The sequence below is a fragment of the Ranitomeya variabilis genome, chromosome 2 (genome assembly GCF_051348905.1).
Source record: "Ranitomeya variabilis isolate aRanVar5 chromosome 2, aRanVar5.hap1, whole genome shotgun sequence".
Taxonomy (NCBI): domain Eukaryota; kingdom Metazoa; phylum Chordata; class Amphibia; order Anura; family Dendrobatidae; genus Ranitomeya; species Ranitomeya variabilis.
In genome coordinates, this window is record NC_135233.1 from 63,783,003 (window position 1) to 63,804,276 (window position 21,274).

The 21,274-nt window shown below is 42.8% G+C and overlaps 1 protein-coding gene across 7 annotated transcripts in view; it reads left to right on the forward strand.

Annotated features, from left to right (window-relative positions):
• The window catches only part of EHBP1 (EH domain binding protein 1), a 480,146-nt gene that overhangs the window by 149,918 nt on the left and 308,954 nt on the right, over nucleotides 1–21,274 (forward strand). For 4 of the 7 annotated variants that reach the window (XM_077282487.1, XM_077282491.1, XM_077282489.1 and 1 more), the window contains exons 8-10: nucleotides 9,281–9,385; nucleotides 11,912–12,022; nucleotides 13,535–13,781. In XM_077282487.1, the coding sequence (XP_077138602.1) occupies nucleotides 9,281–9,385; nucleotides 11,912–12,022; nucleotides 13,535–13,781 (463 nt within the window). The remainder of the gene's footprint in view (nucleotides 1–9,280; nucleotides 9,386–11,911; nucleotides 12,023–13,534; nucleotides 13,782–21,274) is intronic. The other 3 variants (XM_077282492.1, XM_077282490.1, XM_077282493.1) reach the window with 1 other exon arrangement.

Below are 21,274 nucleotides of genomic sequence, written 5' to 3' on the forward strand. Positions count from 1 at the left end.
GGCACAAATTTTGACTCCAAAATTATTCTTTTAAAGAGGACCTGTCACCTGGGCAAAAGTGCCCCGTTAATCTTGCATTTTACTCCCGCTTCTCCCGATTATTTTATTTTATGTAGACCTTTTTTATTTAGTGATATTTTTATAGTCCTTTATGGGGGGATAGCGTGGCATAAAACTAGAAGAAAAAAAAAATTGTGGTGCGCGATGTCACGATGAAGGCAAGGATAAGAGGGTGTAGGAAAACAAATTTCTTAAGACTGCAACACTTTTCGAAATTGATCTGATTTCTTCCTCAGCTATCAACCACGTAAAAACGAAGCTGTGATCCAAAGAAATTACACGTCCCGCCTACCGGTGAGTATAATAACACGGACACACAATAGAGCAACATGAATAGTTTACAATCACAATGCAAATAAAGAATAGATTTCAGCTCTAGATGAAAAAGTTAATAATTCTGAAAGAAAAAAATAATTTCCTCCTAAACCTTTTCAGAAATGTGTTTTGGTTTTTAAATTTTGGGGGAATTTGTATTTTTTTCATAATTACTTTTTTCATCTAGAGATTGTATATATAATCTTCTGTTCTCTATTAGTATAGTGATTGTAAACTATTTATATGCTGTTCTATTGCGTCTCCTGGTTTTGATACTCACCAGTAGGTGGGATGTGTAATTTCCTTGGATCACATCTTTTTTTTTTTTTAAAGTTATTTTATATACCGTACTTCTTTGTATGATAGTCGGGGAAGAAATCAGACCGATTTTGAAAACCGTTGCTGTCTTTTAAGAAAATGGTCATTGTTTTTCTACACCTTCTCATCCTTGGCTTAATCTGCTGCTGCCTTTCCCACAGTGGTTCCTCTTTGGCCAGAAAATTGCAGTTACACCAGAGAATATAGCACATGGCTGCTGTGTTATGCCATTATTTGTTTAGGAGTTTCATTATGCTGCTGTCAGTCTGCACCAAGCAAAATGGCAAACATGCACAACATGGTTGACTTATTAGACGGGAGTCACACCAAGTTACGACAGATTTCTATCGTTAATGGAAGCAGGAAAAACTACAATTTGGCACAATCATTAATGCCTGTGCCCAGTCAAGAAGCATTTATTTAGAGATGACATGTGCCCAACGATCATTTAGTGCGAAGTGCCTTCAGTGCATAGTTGGAATATCCAATCTAGAGAGGTTTTAGATAAACAGCACAGTATGAAGTGTATTAGATTATGTAGAGAAAAGTTTAGATAGCCAATAGTTTTGATACACTAACACTGTGCATTAGAAAAAAGCATTTAGATACACTTTATTCTGTGCTGTTTATGAGATTACTAGATGGTGGACCGATTCTAACGCGTCGGGTATTCTAGAATATGTATGTAGTTTATTTATGAAGTTTTCAGAATAATGCAATTTATACACAGGATTCGGCAGGCCGGGCGTGTCCAATTAGCGAAGTGTGGTTCAAATTCTGCGCCAATTCGCGGCCGGATTGCACCTGTCGCTGATTGGTCACGCGCGGCCGTGAACAATCGGTGAAGCCATGGCCTGCTCCAGGTTTTTGAGGGCCCCTGGCGAAAGAGTCTCAGTGGGTCCCCCCCTTTAACACATACCACGATTCATGATGCACAGATACAGCAGAGAAATATAGCACAGCCAAGTAGCATACAGCCCATGTAGTATATAGCACAGCCCACGTAGTATATAACACAGCCCACGTAGTATATAGCACAGCCCACGTAGTATATTGCCCAGCCACGTAGTATATTGCCCAGCCATGTAGTATATTGCCCAGCCACGTAGTATATTGCCCAGCCACGTAGTATATTGCCCAGCCACGTAGTATATTGCCCAGCCACGTAGTATATTGCCCAGCCACGTAGTATATTGCCCAGCCACGTAGTATATTGCCCAGCCACGTAGTATATTGCCCAGCCACGTAATATATTGCACAGCCAAGTAATATATTGCACAGCCACGTAGTGTATAGCACAGCCACGTAGTATATAGCACAGAGACATAGTATATAACAGCCCGTGCAGTATATAACACAGGCCACGTAGTATAGAGCACAGCGATGTAGTATATTGCCCAGCCACGTAATATATACTACAGCCACGTAATATATACTACAGCCACGTAGTATATAGCACAGAGACTTAGTATATAACACAGCCCACGCAGTATATAACACAGCCCATGCACTATATAACACAGCCCACGTAGTATATTGCCCAGCCACATAATATATTGTACAGCCACGTAATATATGGCACAGCCACGTAGTATATAACACAGCCCACGTAGTATAGAGCACAGCGATGTAGTATATTGCCCAGCCACGTAATATATACCACAGCCACGCAGTATATAGCACAGAGACGTAGTATATAACACAGCCCATGCAGTGTCTAACACAGCCCACGTAGTATATAGCACAGTGATGTAGTATATAGCACAGCCCACGCAGTATATAACACAGCCCACGCAGTATATAACACAGCCCACGTAGTATATAACACAGCCCACGTAGTATATAGCAATGTGGGCACCATATCCCTGTTAAAAAAAAGAATTTAAATAAAAAAGTATTATATACTCACCTTCCGTCGGCCCCCAGATCCAGCCCAGGCGTTTACCGATGCTCCTCGCGTGCTCCAGTCCCAAGAGTGCATTGTGGTGTCGCGAGATGATGACGTAGCGGTCTTGCGAGAGCGCGGTGTAATGCAGCCATTAACCCTGTGTGAGCGCTGACTGGAGGGGGCACTGACGGAGAGTAGGAAGGGGCGAATTTGCGGCCGGACTGTGCCCATCGCTGATTGGTCGCGGCCTCGGGATATCCGTGACAGACAGACAGACAAACAGACGGAAGTGCCCCTTAGACAATTATATATATAGATATAGAGAAAAGCTTGGATACTTACCCACGCTGTTGTTATGATAGTCTAACAACTCACTCGGATAAAATAGGTAACACATTAAAAACAAATGACTAGACAATGGCAACTCTGACCTATGCTGCCTGGAAGTCCATCGAGTGCTTCACGTTCCTACTCAAAAAAAAAACGGAGGGTGAGTAAATGAAAACACCTGCTACCCTAAAAAGAACGAAGCAAGGATACCCAAACTAGACACCTGGATAAAAAGTGTATCTTCTGTGACTCAGTGGACAGAGAAGCCGACCACAATGCACAGGCTCAAGGTTTTGAACCCAGATGCATGACAGCTGTGCAGTGAATTATAGGGAGAACAGTTTGGGTACACGAATACTGCGTAAAAAAAAGCACTTAGATACACTATATACTGTGCTGTATGAGAGATTACATACATAAAACTTGGATACCTACCCACACTGTAGAGAACAGCTTGGATATCCCTAGGACTATTTTATTATTTATTCCATGGTGCTGTACATAAGCGAGGGCGACATACAAAATACAAGTATAAATTGCAGAGAACTAACAATGACAGACTGGTACAGAAAGGAGAGGGCTGTGTCCTTGCCGGCTCACTGTCTACCCGATAATGGGGAAGGACTACACAATAAATCTAGCGCAGCTTAGGCGCTGTTCACATGCCTGTTTGTTCCCTTTAGATAAACCGAATTAGCATACGATACAGTTCTGTTCAAACTAAAGCAGAGGCGCCACAAAGATTTGTGCGGCTGTCCGTTTGGTTGCATAATTTCACTAAAGGCTGCTCTGCTGTGCAGACACCAAAACACCTACTCCCCCACCTTTTGCACACAGCCGTATGGGGAGTGGTCACCATCGGGGAGAGGAGCCAGGCAAAATTTACAGCAACACTTTTACTTCCTGCACGCCCTCCACCATACTTTTATTTTTGCTCAGTCTTCTGGCCGCCTCCCTTTCCCACCTACTACTAGTCTACCGGCCAGTTTTATCCCAGGGGTTTGGGTTGAATATGCCGTTTTATCTGTTTGTTTACAGGTGGGACATGAACAGACAGGATTATGTGACCTGAGTTGGAATTTGGCCAGAGCAGGATTAACATTCCACATGCTGAATGAAATACCATTACAATGCTATTAATGTCCACAAAGAGAGCTGTATTTCCATCTAATGTCTGCGAAACATTTATGAAGTCAAATCGTATGTCTCCAATATTAATAAGGAGCAAGGTTCCCAACAAGTCAACTTTTATTTTTATTTTATTTTTTTTTAAACAATTTTGCGTTTTCACCATTTTCAAGTTATTCTGTAGATTTATTTATGAATTACGTTATGTGAATCGTGATGGAACAAACAGCTATCCTATTGATTGTCCTCAGAGATTGAAGCATGTGAAGTCATTTGCGGTTGGCCAGAAATGTAATATCGCTTGGATTTGCCAAGTCCGACAGAATCCACGTTGTTCTGTTCTTGGGATAGGCCATCGGTGTATAATAAATGAGTCCGATCTCTTGGGTAGTGACTAGGGCCAGATGTAGTAACTGCTGCCCGTGTAGGCGAACCGTTCAAAAATGCAAAAATGATGGGGTCCTGCAAACATCCACCATCAAGGTTTAAATCCAGGAGAATCCCTTTAAGGGAATGTCATCAGAAAATGACTTGCTGTTTATGTTCTTTTTTCTGTTAAATTTATGTTTAAACATTGGTGCTTACTTTTTTTTTTTTTTTTGGTTTTCAGATCAGTAACAATATCTAAAAAAATTTAAATAATAACTTTTTTTTTCATACTACAACATGGACCTTAGCAGCAGTGGACTGACCTAGACCCTACTGAATTGCATTAAAGTATTTATTGAGCATTCTGTCATCAGGACCCCGGTCATCATGGATGGAGGGGGGACAACCTGTCAGTAATCCTGGAAGTAAGGATAATGTACCAAACAGGAAGCGAGTCTAGTATAAGTCAGTGTAGAAAGTGCAAATCTCAGAAATTGTTTGTTTGTTTAGTTTGATAGAACTATATTGAAAAAATGTTTTTTTTAAAAGTACATTTAATAAAAAATCTGATTTTGGTAATAGGTCATTTTCTGAAGACCCATTCCCTTTCTAAAGAGAAGCTGTCACCAGCTCAAAAGTGACCAGTTTGTGCTGTTCTTTTCATTGCTCTCCCTGCGTATAATGTTTTTTGTTGTTTTTTTGTGTTATTCTGCCATACAGTTAGAGAAATATGGGCCTTTTTATTTAGTTTATTTAGTGCTAATTCTTATGGTCTTTACCAAGGGGCTCACAGGATATTCGGGGGGGGGGAGGAGTCTTTGGGCTGCTTTACATAATTACTCTTGGAGAAATGCCTTCTTGCTAAATAAAAAGATAAAAGACCCATATCTCTGCAACCACATGATAGATTAAAAAACAAAACAAAAACAAAACTGGAATACTTAGTAGAGTAGCGGAAATAAAAGAAGACCAAAAAATTGTACTTTTAACTAGGTGACCAGTCCTCTTTAAGTCACAGAGGGGTTGTTGTATAAAACAGTCACAAACAAAAAGGGGGTCATAACCAGAGGTTACGATTAAACTGCCTATTTAGCAAGAATTCTGGAGTAAAAAGCTGTGAACATTTGCAAAGTTTGTGTGCAATGTGAGATTTTCATGCCCAACTCCAACAAAGTGGGCAGACGCGTGACAACTCCTTCTTGTTAAATTCATGACGAGCGGTGGAATTCGTTATGTTCCAAATCTTCCTCCAGCAGGGCCACTGATTTATTAAGAACCTAGAGCCTCAGACTTCACCCGGACCCCTCATCAGGACCAGCATGAAAAACACAGGTCTTCATGAATCGGGGCCTGGTCTCCCGCCCCATCTGACATTAAGCATGGAAAGTCCTTGCAATGACGCACTTTGCTTAGTACAGTTTATTCTACATGGCTGATGTAAGCGGGAAGCGTTGGGTTATAGGTCCTGTTAGACATGTGGCCTATCATATAGAAGTGCAGAGATAATGCTGATTTTCCTAACCTGGGTGCAGACCGCGAGGCTGTTCGATACGAAGTTTTACATTATATAAGCCTGGTAGTTATTAGGGATAGAATAACAAGTCGACACTTGCTGCAACTTCCAAGAAAATTCCCAAGTGCAGCAGGTAATGTTGTGCGCCCCAGTGTGCCCTACCTGACTCCCTTATATCACATGAATGCAGCCAGCACATTCTGTAACCTCAGGTGACTCCATTAATGCATTAATGATATTTTTGCACCTTTTGAGTTGTCAAGATAATAACATGAACCTGTAATTATGGATTTAACCACCAGAATAACAAGGACGGCAGCTGTTCAAAATGCCAGAAATTCTCAAATTTACACAGTCAGTACTTTTAAGGGCCAGCATGATTATGTTTTGGCTTATTATTTAAGTAAAAAATGGAAGCAGACTCTGTTCACACTACTGATCTCATTGGAGTTTTTTTTTTTTCTTAAAAACTAAACCTTAAAAAAATCCTAATATGTTCACTGGATTAAGAAATGCAGACAAAAGCTCAATTATGCTGCTTAAATGAATAAAAACTAACTAAAAAAAAAAAAATTGACAAAAATTAGTGCAAATTTATTAACTAAAGGTAACCACTAACTTTCAGTCTGCAGTCTTCATTTCTTCTTTTAATTTCAGACACCTTACGTTTATAGTCTGGACTAATATTCAGATTTTTCTCTCGTGACGTTGACTGCCAGTAACATAAGCTAGATGTGAATATAGCCCGAGGCACCTAATTTTACCACAAAAGACTGGGGAAACGTATTGACTCGAGTATAAGCCGGGTATGCATTTCCCCCTTATCCCTATCCTGGTAGGCATGGCCCCCTCATCACTATCCTGGTGTGCATGGCCCCCTCATCCCCATCCTTGTATGCATGGCCCCCTCATCCCTATCCTGGTATGCATTTCCCCCTTATCCCTATCCTGGTATGCATTTCCCCCTTATCCCTATCCTGGTAGGCATGGCTCCCTCATCTCCATCCTTGTATGCATGGCCTCCTCATCCCCATCCTTGTATGCATGGCCTCCTCATCCCCATCCTTGTATGCATGGCCCCCTCATCCCTATCCTGGTATGCATTTCCCCCTTATCCCTATCCTGGTATGCATTTCCCCCTTATCCCTATCCTGGTATGCATTTCCCCCTTATCCCTATCCTGGTAGGCATGGCTCCCTCATCTCCATCCTTGTATGCATGGCCTCCTCATCCCATCCTTGTATGCATTTCCCCCTTATCCCTATCCTGGTATGCATTTCCCCCTTATCCCTATCCTGGTAGGCATGGCTCCCTCATCTCCATCCTTGTATGCATGGCCTCCTCATCTCCATCCTTGTATGCATGGCCCCCTCATCCCTATCCTGGTATGTATTTCCCCCTCATCCCTATCCTGGTATGCATTTCCCCCTTATCCCTATCCTGGTAGGCATGGCTCCCTCATCTCCATCCTTGTATGCATGGCCTCCTCATCCCCATCCTTGTATGCATGGCCTCCTCATCTCCATCCTTGTATGCATGGCCCCCTCATCCCTATCCTGGTATGCATTTCCCCCTTATCCCTATCCTGGTGTGCATTTCCCCCTTATCCCTATCCTGGTAGGCATGGCCTCCTCATCTCCATCCTTGTATGCATGGCCTCCTCATCTCCATCCTTGTATGCATTTCCCCCTTATCCCTATCCTGGTAGTCATGGCCCCCTCATTCCTATCCTGGTGTGCATGGCCCCCTCATCCCCATCCTTGTATGCATGGCTCCTCATCACTATCCTGGTATACATGGCCCCCAGAAAAACATAAAAAAAAAAACAACATCCTACTTGCCTTCCTACACTCCCTCGCAGTGTCTTGTTCCGATGCCAGCAGCTGCAGCGACCGGGCGATCACGTGTGCCCGCTACTAAAGGGAATGAACATTCACTACACTCCACGCCCATGGGAGAGCAGTGAGTATTCATTCACTTGCACTTAAGTAGTGGGCACACGTGATCTCCCGGTCGCTGCAGGAAGCCAGTCACTGCGACTACTGTTCCCTCTATTAAAGAGAAATGAATATTCACTGCAAGCACAGTGAATATTAGTTTCTGTTTAGCAGTGGGCACAGGAGTTAGCCGTGGCAGCTGGCTCCGGTCTCCTATGACCCGCTGCTCCCCCGTTGCCGCTCCCCCTCCATCATGTTGGACCCTGACTCGAGTATAAGCCGAGGGGGGCTTTTTCAGCATAAAAATTGTGCTGAAAAACTCGGCTTATACTTGAGTATATACAGTAGATTATGACAATACATTATTTTTTGTATGATGGATGCTAATGGATTGCATGAGTAGTTCAAAATGTGCATCAGTTCTTTAATCTATCTATATGTGATCATATACATAGAATAACTAATAGGTCAGACTATCAGTCGTCAACCATGAATTCCCACAATGTGTACAGTAAAACGTAGTGTGCTGCCGGTAAAGCTTAGAACTGATTTTCTTTCTATGGAAGATCAGTGAAGAACAATTTATCCTGGGTAGGGTCCTCATGTCCATTAATGCCAAAATGACATTAGATCATTACTAGATTGTCAGCTAATTTTTACCAGAAGGTACATTGCATTGATCAGTTCTTAGCATCCACTGTCAATTACTCAGACAACATTTAAAAAATACCGTAAATAAATAAAATCCCCCATGTATTTTAGACCGTGTTCTGATGTAGGCATATTTGGTACAAAACGGCCTCTTACCAATTACCAACACGATGTACCGGATTGTCATCAGGTGACTTCAAACTCCAGACACGAGATCCTAAGGCCTCAGTGAGATTGATAGGTTGCATTGAACTTGTAAAATATCTCATCATGGAAGACTTGACCAAATCTTACAAAAATTGGCATAATAAATTGCAGGAGCATAGGAAGGGTCCCAAGAATAAGGAAGGCGCTAATTCGCATGGCAAGCCACAGGCGCAGACCTTGTATGGTGGCATAGTCTGCACTGGTTTCTGTTACTGCTATGAGTTTCACTGTTGCTCGGGGAGAATACCTCTGTAATACAGTATAAGATTGTGTGAGCCATGAGAAGAACAAACTGCATGTACCCCTGTGTAAAATCTGTGAGATAATGGTACGTTATGGGCACTATATTCCGGATCTGTACCCACAGCGAGGGAGGGTGCTTGTATATTCCTCCTGTGAGGGCTTCAGTGGTGGTGCAGCCTCCCCCGCATTCATACAGCGTTCACTCCTATGTCTAACATCTCTCTGTTTTCTCTCTGGACAAGGGCCTGATGCTTTTTGCTTCTTCTCCTGTAATAATCCGTTTCCTTCCTGATAGCTGTCTTGACTGATTTCTGTCTACAGAAATTGTAAACCAATTGAATGCCTTGAGCAACTTACATGAAGATCAAGATGAGTCCATAAAGCGAGCACATATGCCTGCAGCTAAACCATCCAGTCCTCGAGAAGGTCTTTGGTCTTTGCTATCTTTTCATCCTGTCCTTGATCTGTCTGCTTTACTTCCTTCTGCTGGCCGTGTATGCCTCCATCTTTTGTTATTGTGGCTTTACTTCATTGCTGTCTGTGATCATTTGTAGTAAAACCAGCAAGGTAAAGGATTGGGAAAATGCACATTTGGATGGTGGGTTAGGTTACTGATTTAATATTTATAGTTTATAATGAATAAACGCTTCTTTTGAGAGACTAAAGACTATAGCTCTAAGTGGCAGTTACCTAATGAAATATTATTGAAGTCACTCCCTCTAGAAGTACCACAACAGTAACCCGATCTCGATTAGCAAAGCCTTCATCTGCAATGAGGATAGATGGCCACTGGACACCTGGCGATACTTTCAGATCTAAATTTAAAAAATGTGTGTGTATGTGTGTGTGTGTATATATTATATATATATATATATATATATATATATATCTATATATATCAAGGGATTGGTAAATATATTAAAGATGTATTCTCACCCATCATCAGATGCACCTTTGGTAGTGTGCCATTCCAATTACTTGATTGCCACAGCCAAACAGTCCGGATGATTTATTCCACTCCTCATAAACCACATCACAGGAAAACTTAAATACAGCCCTTGTCCGGCACAAAGTGAAGCATAAAGTAAAAAGTCCATACAATAGTGCATGTTCGCCCACTTGGCTTAGTCCAGCTTCTTAGACCTTTAGCAACAGCACACAATCTTGGAGGTCTGCACACCTCCACACACAGACCATGTGTGAGACAAGCAGGGCCCATTTTACAACGTGAACCACACGCAGGGGTGGAGATATGGTGAGTGTTTAACCCAACTAACTCTGTAGCTGCTCACATTAAATTTGGCCCTGTCATGGCTAATTAATCTCTCCTAGTACAATATGTACTAAAGCATTACTCCAGGTTTACATCAGAGGACATCCAGCTCTGTGATGCATATTTCCCGTCCATTATATATATATATATATATATATATATATATATCCTCTTAAAAGACTTAGGAGCCGATTCACCACTTGCTCGCTCTACTTGAGTTTTGACACAGTTCAAGAGGCACCGAATGCATTAAGAGGCGCACGTCACTTAATGAATTTCACGTTTCCTCTGAGTGGTGTGCGCCATGCCAAAAATGCTACTCTATTCAGGGACAGGAGTAGCCTTTCTGCCCTGCAAAATGCTGACAGTTTTGAGTAATTGGATGGGCAGTTGTCTCCACGCCCTATCCCACCCCGACCCTTTGCCTGTTCCACCCATTTCATAAAATACCAAAAGACGCAAACTTTTTGCGCAACCGCAAATTTTCAAAACTTGTACACCGCTTTTGTAGCCTCAAAGCTTTGATGAATTGGCCCCTTAGGTTTCTCTCTTTAAAAAAACTTCATCAAAGCGATAGCATAAACATCTCCTGACAGAGTATTGCAAAATGTTCTTTTCACTTTAAAGTGGTCTTCTTGGGCCATTTTTTCGGGAATGTGTTAAGCCAAGAGGAACGGTAAGGAAGGACACAAAGATTTAGGAGTGGACAGGTCAACATATAATTAGCCTAAATACTTACTATCCTACTTGATAGAGATGAGTAATACGATTTGCGTTGCCTTGGTTCAGTTTTCAGTTTGATCCTCCAATGCAACTCTGAGTCTTCACTCCTGCATCAAGTATCCTCAAACCGGCATCCTAGGATGACATCGCAGGACCTAGTAAGTGCCAGAAGCACCCAGGATCGTGGGTGTGGAAGTGAATGCCGGCTGCCATGGAAGACTGTACTGGATACCGGACCAGGGCAGCGCAAATCGAAGTGCTCATCTCTAATACTTGCCTATTGTGGTCTGGCAATGTCTATCTACACCCTCAGAGTTGTATCTCAACATCTCCTACCCAAAGAGTAGGCTCTGAAGTCTCGTTAGCATTTACCAGTCCATGTTTTGTCTTGTTGGTCCAGCGTCCAATTCTTCCAGGTTACTACACCAGTGCCAACCAAGCCTGGACAATTTCTGATGACCCATATACTGTCAGCCTGAATCTAGTACATTCAGTTCAGGCTGTCCAATGTCAAAACATTGCAGATTGGCATACAGTCTCTTCAGGTATGGTTAGGTATGCCTTTCTTCAAGAAATGTTCCTACAACTGATTCTGGTGTTGTGTCCCTGTAAAGCCCATTTACAACTTCCACAATGTAAAAGGGGCCTTCGATTACATTCTAACTTGTACTTTACAATTTCCACCCTTGTGCAAGTGTTGGGTTTGCTACAAAAAAAAACCAGACGACCATTTTAAAGTACATCCCTCTGTTATCAAACCGCTATGTCAGCATGACCTTATTTATTATTATTATTATTATTATCATTATTATTATTTATTTAAATATACATATTCATTTTACTATGTTTTTTTGTATTGATTTTGCATGTCTGCATACACGTAATGAATCCATAATTGTACATAATTGTCGCACTGATCCTCATTAGTGGTCTAAATCATTCTCAATCTGTTGTAGAGCTTATTAACAAGTTACATTTTCTGGATGAAGATCATGACTTGGTGAACTCTGGATCCAACCCCTTCGAAAGTTCGGAAGCAACAGAACTCAATCCATTTGACACTGAAGGTAACAGAGAGGATACTAGCCGATGAGGGAATATTTAAAGGGATTTGTGCCAGTTTTTTAAGTTATCTCCTATCCATTGAATTGGAACCTTGCAGAGCCTTGTCCAAGTGAATCGTTCTTTTTCTATGTGACTGTCCCATAGAGAACCATAAAAACTTGGTACAATCCCTTTAAAGCTATTTTCACTTATTTTCACTTATATTTTTTGTGTAAAATCAGTTGTTTTTCATAGCGTAATTGTTTTCTTAATATAATAAGCTCATTTGCTGGTTCCCCTCTTATCTTATGATCGTTCGCACCTTTCATCACTCATGTATGGGATGCATCATGATAGAATAGATTCTCTCTGTAATGATGGATCTCCATCCAGCTTACTTTCTTCAAGTCTTCACCTATATCCTCTACTATCTACATTGTATAACCGGGGTCAGGAACCTTTGGCAGGTGACACATCCGGCACAGGGATCACTTTTGCCTGGCACGTTGGGTAACACATAAAATTGTGTGGCCATTGGTGTAACTGTGGACTGGCAAGGTTTCAGATGCATTGATGACACCCAACAGGATGTTGCTGCTTTTTTTACCGATATGATGGTTCATCACACGTGCCCTCCTTGTACTTTATTTGTTGTTATCCCTCGCCCGCTCAAAAAGAAAGTAGCCGTGCCCCATTTATGTCAATTGAGTAATGACATTTTCCTGGCCATATTAAGATTACCTATTATATGAAAATTTGAGAACCATATAATCAGGATGTTGTGATATTTTTACATTGAAAGCACCAATGCACTTGGAAACAAACTCCCTTTAAAAATTATGTTTTTGCCCCAACTCTCTTCTACCAATTTGTACTAGAATTTGTGATTGAATTGTAGCTGGTGAATATAAATGTAGATTTTTTTTTTTTTATGCGTTTATTACTAGTGAAGATTTTGCCTGGACTTCCATTTATTCATATACATCTTGCATTGGAGGGACTTGGAGATTGTCTGGATACAACATATTGATAACCTATCTGTTCTGAGGGGGTTCTACGCTCGGCACCAATCGCCTATTATCTGATCCTTATGATTGGTCATTAATATGGTTTATGTAAATACTTGTGTTCTCCATAAAATAACAATTTTTGGCCCTCTTGTTGTGCCATTCCTCTGTTATTCCTTTGGGAAATAAATCTGAATTATATTGACAAATGGGCATTATCGATGTTATTGTTAAATGGGTGTATCCTTACACTCAGAGGGTGCAGTCAGACAGCCGTGTAAATTGGACTTCAATGTACGGACTGGCTGGCGGCTCTCCCGAGCATGACAGCTTCATGTATTTCTGTCGGGAGAGCAGTGGGCCAGTCTGAACTTGGTCAGATTTTTACGGCCGTCTGACTGCACCCCGACACTGACTAATCATTGTTGACTGCTTGGAGACACCACCTCTTTACTGGGGGGTAGTACTTCCAGAGTTATTTTAACTGTATAATTTTATTGTGTACATGTAATTTTTTTTTTTTTTAAGACATTACTGTTGATAAAACCCCTTTAAAAGTGGAGGAGCCTTTTGATGATTATAACCCATTTAAAGACCCTGAGTCCACAACATACCAGAACCCGTTTGATGAGCCTGATCCAGGGCCTGACCTGGCTATTGAACTGCATAAGGAATCCCCTCCACAGCCAGCAAAGAGGAAGAATGCCAGACCTGTGGATATGACCAAATACCTCTACGCTAACAAAGCCAGACAGGAAGAGGATGAGCTCGATGAGTGAGTGGAATCTATACACCTTTATATGACCTGATGAATTTAAGCTTTCACTGTATAAGCAGAAGTTTCTCTTAAAACAACATGGCAAGTCCAGATACCATGTGTGACAAAAGAACATTTGATAGTAGGGGGTGAAATGGAGATGTTAAGCCGCCTGACATGCACCATTCTTGAAAATTTGCTGTGCATGTTGGAAAACAGCCCAGCAATTTAAAGGCACTTTATTTCACAAATACGGGGCCCTCTTTGAACCCCTTACATGAACCTAACACCGACACATGAAACGCGATGTTATGGTGCATACCCATCATCCACCATAAAGGGGGCTATCCATCCCAGTCATGCATGGGTTGGGAGTATCTGTCTATACACAGTGGCCAGAGGTGGACGGGATTATTACGCAGCTCAGCAGGTTACGCTATACTTTTTCCCATATATGCAGGACATGTATGAAATTCCAATATAGTCTGATCATCTGATAATATAAATGCCCAAGTCTATGTATTTTGCATAATAACTTCTACCCGCTGGCGGTCAGTAACCTGCGGTGCCTCAGCTCTTGCGAAACTCCAATTCCCCTAGCGTACCCTGATAGCTGTTGGAAGGATTTCACCCCTTCACTGTGTTAGGGCGTAGCCAGATGGCCATATCAATCTGACTGCAATGTACGGACTGGCCGGCGGCTCTACCCACCCGAGCATGACCGCTTCTTGTATTTTTATACAGCTGTCGGTAGGGAAAGCCGCCGACCAGTCCGTGCACTGCGTTCCAATCTGTGTCCTACTTATATGGCCGACTGACTGCGTCCTTAGGCCAGGGTCACACCTACACGAGATACGGCCGGGTCTCGCAGGTGAAATCCCTCCTCCGGTGCCGGCACTCCGGAGCGGAGCGTGCAGCCGCACAGAAACACATGGAGCTGCACGCTCTGCTCCCAAGTGCCGGCGCCAGAGGAGGGATTTCACCTGCGAGACTCAGCTGTATCTCGCGTATGTGTGATCCTGGCCTTAGAGTGAAATCTGCAGTGAATATAACAGCAAAATCCATTTTAAGGGTTTGTTCACATACCGTATATACTCGAGTATAAGCCGACCCGAGTATAAGCCGACCCCCCTAATTTTGCCACAAAAAACTGGGAAAACTTATTGACTCGAGTATAAGCCTAGGGTGGAAAATGCAGCAGCTACCGGTGAATTTCAAAAATAAAAATAGATGCTCCATACTGTTCATTATGGCCCCATAGCTGTGCCATATAGTGCTCTGCACCATTATTGCCCCATAGCTGTGCCATACAGTGCTCTGCACCATTATTGCCCCATAGCTGTGCCATATAGTGCTCCGCACCGTCCATTATTGCCCCATAGCTGTGCCATACAGTGCTCTGCACCATTATTGCCCCATAGCTGTGTCATATAGTGCTCTGCACCATTATTGCCCCATAGCTGTGCCATATAGTGCTCTGCACCATTATTGCCCCATAGCTGTGCCATATAGTGCTCTGCACCATTACTGCCCCATAGCTGTGCCATACAGTGCTCTGCACCATTGCCCCATAGCTCTGCCATATAGTGCTCTGCACCGTCCATTATTGCCCCATAGCTGTGCTGCTGCTGCAATAAAAATAATAAAACACATACTCACCTCTCTTGCAGCTCCTCGGCGCCATCTTCCCGGCGTCTCTCCGCACTGACTGATCAGGCAGAGGGCGGCGCGCACACTATATGCGTCATCGCGCCCTCTGACCTGCACAGTCAGTGCGGAGAGAGAGACGCCGGGAAGATGGAGACAGCGCCCGGCGTGTGGAACGCGGACAGGTGAATATGCGATACTTACCTGCTCCCGGCGTCCCGCTCCTTCCCCCTGCCTGTCTTCGGTGCCGCAGCCTCTTCCTCTGTCAGCGGTCACCGGCACCGCTTCATTAGAGAAATGAATAGGCGGCTCCGCCCCTATGGGAGGTGGAGCAGCCTATTCATTTCTCTAATGAGCGGTCCCACGTGACCGCTCAGGGGAAGAGGCTGCTGCACCCGGAGACCGTGGGACGGGCTGGGGGAGCGACAGGATCGCCGGGACTAGGTGAGTATGCATCAGCGCCCTCTCCCCCTCACCCGCCGACCCCACCGCCGACCGTGACTCGAGTATAAGCCGAGGGGGCACTTTCAGCCCAAAAATTTGGGCTGAAAATCTCGGCTTATACTCGAGTATATACGGTAGTTTTCTTAAAGTGGGTTTTTCAGGCTTAAAAATCTACATCAAACAGCTCCAAAACAAAAAAAAAAAGTATTTTGGTATGGATTTTGACCTGTATTTTTGTGTGAGGAGCATCATTTTTTGCTGATTCATTTAGTAGGCGAATCTGGAGTGTTTTCCAAGCAGAAGTGCCACAAGAATTTAAATTTAGGGGTTTTTTTTTACACTCTCTTTGATATCACCTGGATCACCTGACAGTCTAATGTGCATGGGGACCTCCCAACTGTACCCGGTAGATGGTCTCAGGGGAGGAGAGAAGGATCCGGTACTTAGGATTTCTAGTAACCAATCCTTTTTTCTCTCCGGGTGATAAGCCGCTGCCAGAGGAGTTTGGCGGCAACCCTTTCTTAGAGAACCCAGGAGAGATCGTCTGACAGCTCTCTAATGTGTATGTAGGCCTTAAAGGGGTTGTTCACTATTGGACAACCACAACTTAGTTTAAGACCGTAATAAAAAATAAAAACAATGTATCACCTCTTGCTGTGCTGCTGTTGCCGGGAATGAAGGGACTTTCTGTATCACATACAGGCGGCCATCAATGAGCTGCCGCCTTTACTAACTCGACAGAACAAACGTGTCACTCTCCGGGAACAGAAGGGGTGTATATACTGTGTTTTTTTTTTTGTTTTTTTGTTTTTTTGGGGGGGGGTTAATTAGGGTTCCTGAATTGATTAGGCTGGGATTGTCCAGTACATAATTTAAAAGGATACTGCACACCTATGAGACTTACAATGACAACCCCTTAAAGTCTCATATAGGGTGTGCCGTGTCCCTTTTAATAATGTATCGCTTTCCTTTATCTTTCTGCAGGTTAGTCATTGACTCACTAAGCAGTGTGCCAAAACCATGTCTAGACTGCCAGGATTTAGCTGGTTTTAACCCCTCCTTGTAATTTGGATGATAGAAGTCCTGGTTATGAAGCCAATTTCGGATCTATATTGCCAATAAACCCTTTTTTATTTGCTATTGTGAGAGTAAAATAGTTTATATAACGTTAATGAAGCAGAATATCGGAGCGGTAAGAGTTGATGTTCTAATATAATGTACGGGGCGTGTGGCTGGGATGCAGCGAACCTCACATTAAAAATCTAATTTAGCGGCAAAATTGCAGGTGAACATTCAGATCTGTCAGGTTTGGTGCGAATTTATTTTGCAGTGATTAGACAATTATTTTGAAACACTTTTTTTGTACCGTATTAATAATCCCGGACTCAGGGTCCCTATTTGTATTTGTGATTGCCACATAATTAGTTTATGCTAGTGATTCTCTTATCTGTCCTGAGGCCGAGCCAACATTGCAAAAGGAGGCTGCAATAATTATTTCTAAAACTCTAAATAAATATTTGCACTGTATTTACAATTAATTTAGGTCTCTTCTGTATACCTGGCCATTAACAATTAAGGGATAATGGGTTAAAGGGGTTGTCCAGCCCCCAAAATATATACGGTACATAAATGAGCTATGAAAAAGTAACCAAAGTAGTTTAATTATGCCTCCGGTTAGGGCTCATGCAGACGTCCGTGAACGGAGCGCAATGCGTGGATTGGCTGCGAGTCTCCATAATGGAACATGGCAGCTTCATGTACTGCTACGTGGCGGTCATGCTCGGGTCAAGGGACCCGCGGCCGTTCCATGCATTACGGTTTGTGATGGAACCGAAATCAACAGACGTCTGCATGAGCCCTTAGATGTTGAAGTTTTGGATCCAGCAGGTTCATTCATGGCCCTGCTATCATCAGAGGGCAGCGGTTCCTATACTTATACATAATGAATCCTGTGTGTGGAGGGGGCTGGCTGACTGCTTATTTCAGAGCCTAGACCATCACCTTTGTTCTGTTTATGCTTTGATTGTGACAGAGTAGTACCCCGGCTTGACTATTCAAATAAACATGTACCGGAAGTGAAGTTGCCATATCCGGGTCTGGAGCGAATATCTTACCATCAGGGATCCCTGCTTATTAATAAATAATGTAACTTCTTTCTTTGTTTAGTTTTTTCTTTTTAAAGCCCATTTCTGTAAAATATTTGGCTGGACAATCTCTTTATCAAAAAGTAGGGACAACATGATTGCAAGACCAGACTACATTGTTTTTGTAGTCTGTTAACATAGAAACTGCATTAGTGCTACGGAAGATTTATTTTTATTTTTTTGCTTGCTTTTTTTTAAAGAAAACTGTTCATTTTCTCATGCACTTTAACAAGAATAATTGGTTGCAAACGGGACATATTCTCTCAATTTCAGAGATCTTGGCGAGTATTATCTTCCATGTCCTATAATGTCTTAATGTCTGACGTTCACTTTTGTATATATTGTATTTGTACAATATTTTATAATATGTACAGTATTTGTACCTAAAAAATAGAAAATATATTATTTATATCTATATAGATAAAGGTTTAACAAAAAAAACAAGCAAAAAATATATATATATATCTATATATATATAATAATACAAAGATGGAACAGCACAAATCTTTTACTTATCTTCGGGTACAGAGCCCCCAGACTACCTGTCCACTGGTTGCTGACAGTCCATATACTTCACAAAAAAAAGGCAGCACTCCATTTTCTTTGAGATAAAAAGACAAGCTTGAGAAAGGCTCATTTAGAGCCGAAACGTCGCACGGAGATGTGGGTTTAATAAATTCCTGCACACTATCTCAAAGAAAATGGAGTGCTGCCTTTTTTTGTGAAGTATATCTATATATATATAGATATATATAAAAATGTCGGACATTTATAAGGGGCATTATAGGTATCGGACATTTATACGGGGCATTATAGGACAACCCGTTAACTGTATAGTATGATACTTCGGTATCCTCAGTTCTATGGATGCTAATTCTATAAATTTGGTTTGTTTTGGTCTAGGTGACCACGTCATACAGTGTGGGAAAAAAATATTTAGTCAGCCACCAATTGTGTAAGTTCTCCCACTTAAAGGGAATCTGTCACTCCAAAAATGTCCTATAAACTGTGGCCACCGGCATCAGGGGCTTATCTACAGCATTCTGGAATGCTGTAGATAAGCCCCCAATGTAACCTGAAAGATGAGAAAAACGGGTTATATTATACTCACCCAGGGGCGGCCCGGTCCGATGGGCGTTGCGGTCCGGGGCCTCCCATCTTCATACGATGACATCCTCTTCTGGTCTTCACGCCGCGGCTCCGGCGCAGGCGTACTTTGTCTGCCCTGTTGAGGGCAGAGCAAAGTACTGCAGTGCGCAGGCGCCGGGAAAGGTCAGAGAGGCCCTGCGCCTGCGCACTGCAGTACTTTGCTCTGCCCTCAACAGGGCAGACAAAGTACGCCTGCGCCGGAGCTGCGGCAGGAAGAAAAGAAGAGGACGTCATCGTATGAAGATGGGAGGCCCCGGACCGGACCACAACGCCCATCGGACTGGACTGCAGCGGGACCGCCCCTGGGTGAGTATAATATAACCTGTTTTTCTTATCTTTCAGGATACATCGGGGGCTTATCTACAGCATTACAGAATGCTGTAGATAAGCCCCTGATGCCGGTGGCCGCAGTTTATAGGCCACTTTGGGGGTGACAGATTCCCTTTAAAAAGATGAGAGGCCTGTAATTGACATCATAGGTAGACCACAAGTATGAGAGTCAAAGTGAGAAAACAAATCCAGAAAATCATCTTGTCTGATTTGGCAAGATTTATTTTGCAAATTATGATGGAAAATAATTATTTGGTCACCTAAAAACATGCAAGATTTCTGGCTCTCACAGACATGTAACTTCTTCTTTAAGAGACTCCTCTGTCCTCCACTCATTACCTGTAGTAATGGCACCTGTTTGAACTTATCAGTTAAAAAGACACCTGTCCACAACCTCAAACAGTCAAACTCCAAACTCCACTATGGTGAAGACCAAAGAGCTGTCAGAGGACACCAGAAACAAAATTGTAGCCCTGCACCAGGCTGGGAAGACTGAATCTGCAATAGGCAAGCAGCTTGGTGTGATGAAATCAACTGTGGGAGCAATAATAAAAAAATGGAAGCTATACAAGACCACTGATAATCTTCCTCGATCTGGGGCTCCACGCAAGATCTCACCTCGTGGGGTCAAAATGATCACAAGAACGCTGAGTAGAACCACACGGGTAGACCTAGTGAATGACCTGCATAGATCTGGGACCACCATAACAAAGGCTACCATCAGTAACACACTACGCCGCCAGAGACTTGGATCCTGCAGTGCCAGACGTGTCCACCCTGCTTAAGCCGGTACATGTCCGGGCCCATCTGACGTTTGCTAGAGAGCGTTTGGATTATCCAGAAGAGTATTGGGAGAATGTCATATGGTCTAATGAAACCAAAGTAGAACTGTTTGGTAGGAACAAAGCTCGTCGTGTTTGGAGGAGACAGAATGTGGAGTTGCATCCAAAGAACACCATACCTACTGTGAAGCATGGGGGTAGCAACATCATGCTTTGGGGCTGTTTCACTGCAAGGGGACCTGAACGACTGATCCGTGTACATGAAAGAATGAATGGGGCCATGTATGGTGAGATTTTGAGTGCAAACCTCCTTCCATCAGCAAGGGCATTGAAGTTGAAACATAGATGGATCTTTCAGCATGATAATGATCCCAAGCACATCGCCAGGGCAACGAAGGAGTGGCTTCGTAAGGAGCATATGAAGGTCCTGGAGTGGCCTAGCCAGTCTCCAGATCTCAACCCCATAGAAAACCTTTGGAGGGAGTTGAAAGTCCGTGTTGCCCAGCGACAGGCCCAAAACATCACTGCTCTAGAAGAGATCTGCATGGAGGAATGGGCCATCATACCACCGACAATGTGTGCCAACCTTGTGAAGACTTACAGAAAATGTTTGACCTCTGTCATTGCCAACAAAGGATATATAACAAAATATTGAGATGAACTTTTGTTAATGACCAAATACTTATTTTCCACCATAATTTGCTAAATAAATCTTACCAAATCAGACAAGGTGATTTTCTGGATTTGTTTTCTCATTTTGACTCTCATAGTTGTGGTCTACCTATGATGTCAATTACAGGCCTCTCTCATCGGAGAACTTGCACAATTGGTGGCTGACTGAATACTTTTTTCCTCACTGTATGTCTTTTTTTCCACAGCGATATATTGTGGTCTGTGAGTTATCGAGATCTGATTGTGTAACCCTGAAGTGGTCTCATTCCTTTGTGCGAGTCCTTACGTCTGAGTAAGATGTTCATCGCCGCTGTGACTCTTAGGCTAACGCGATTTGTGACAC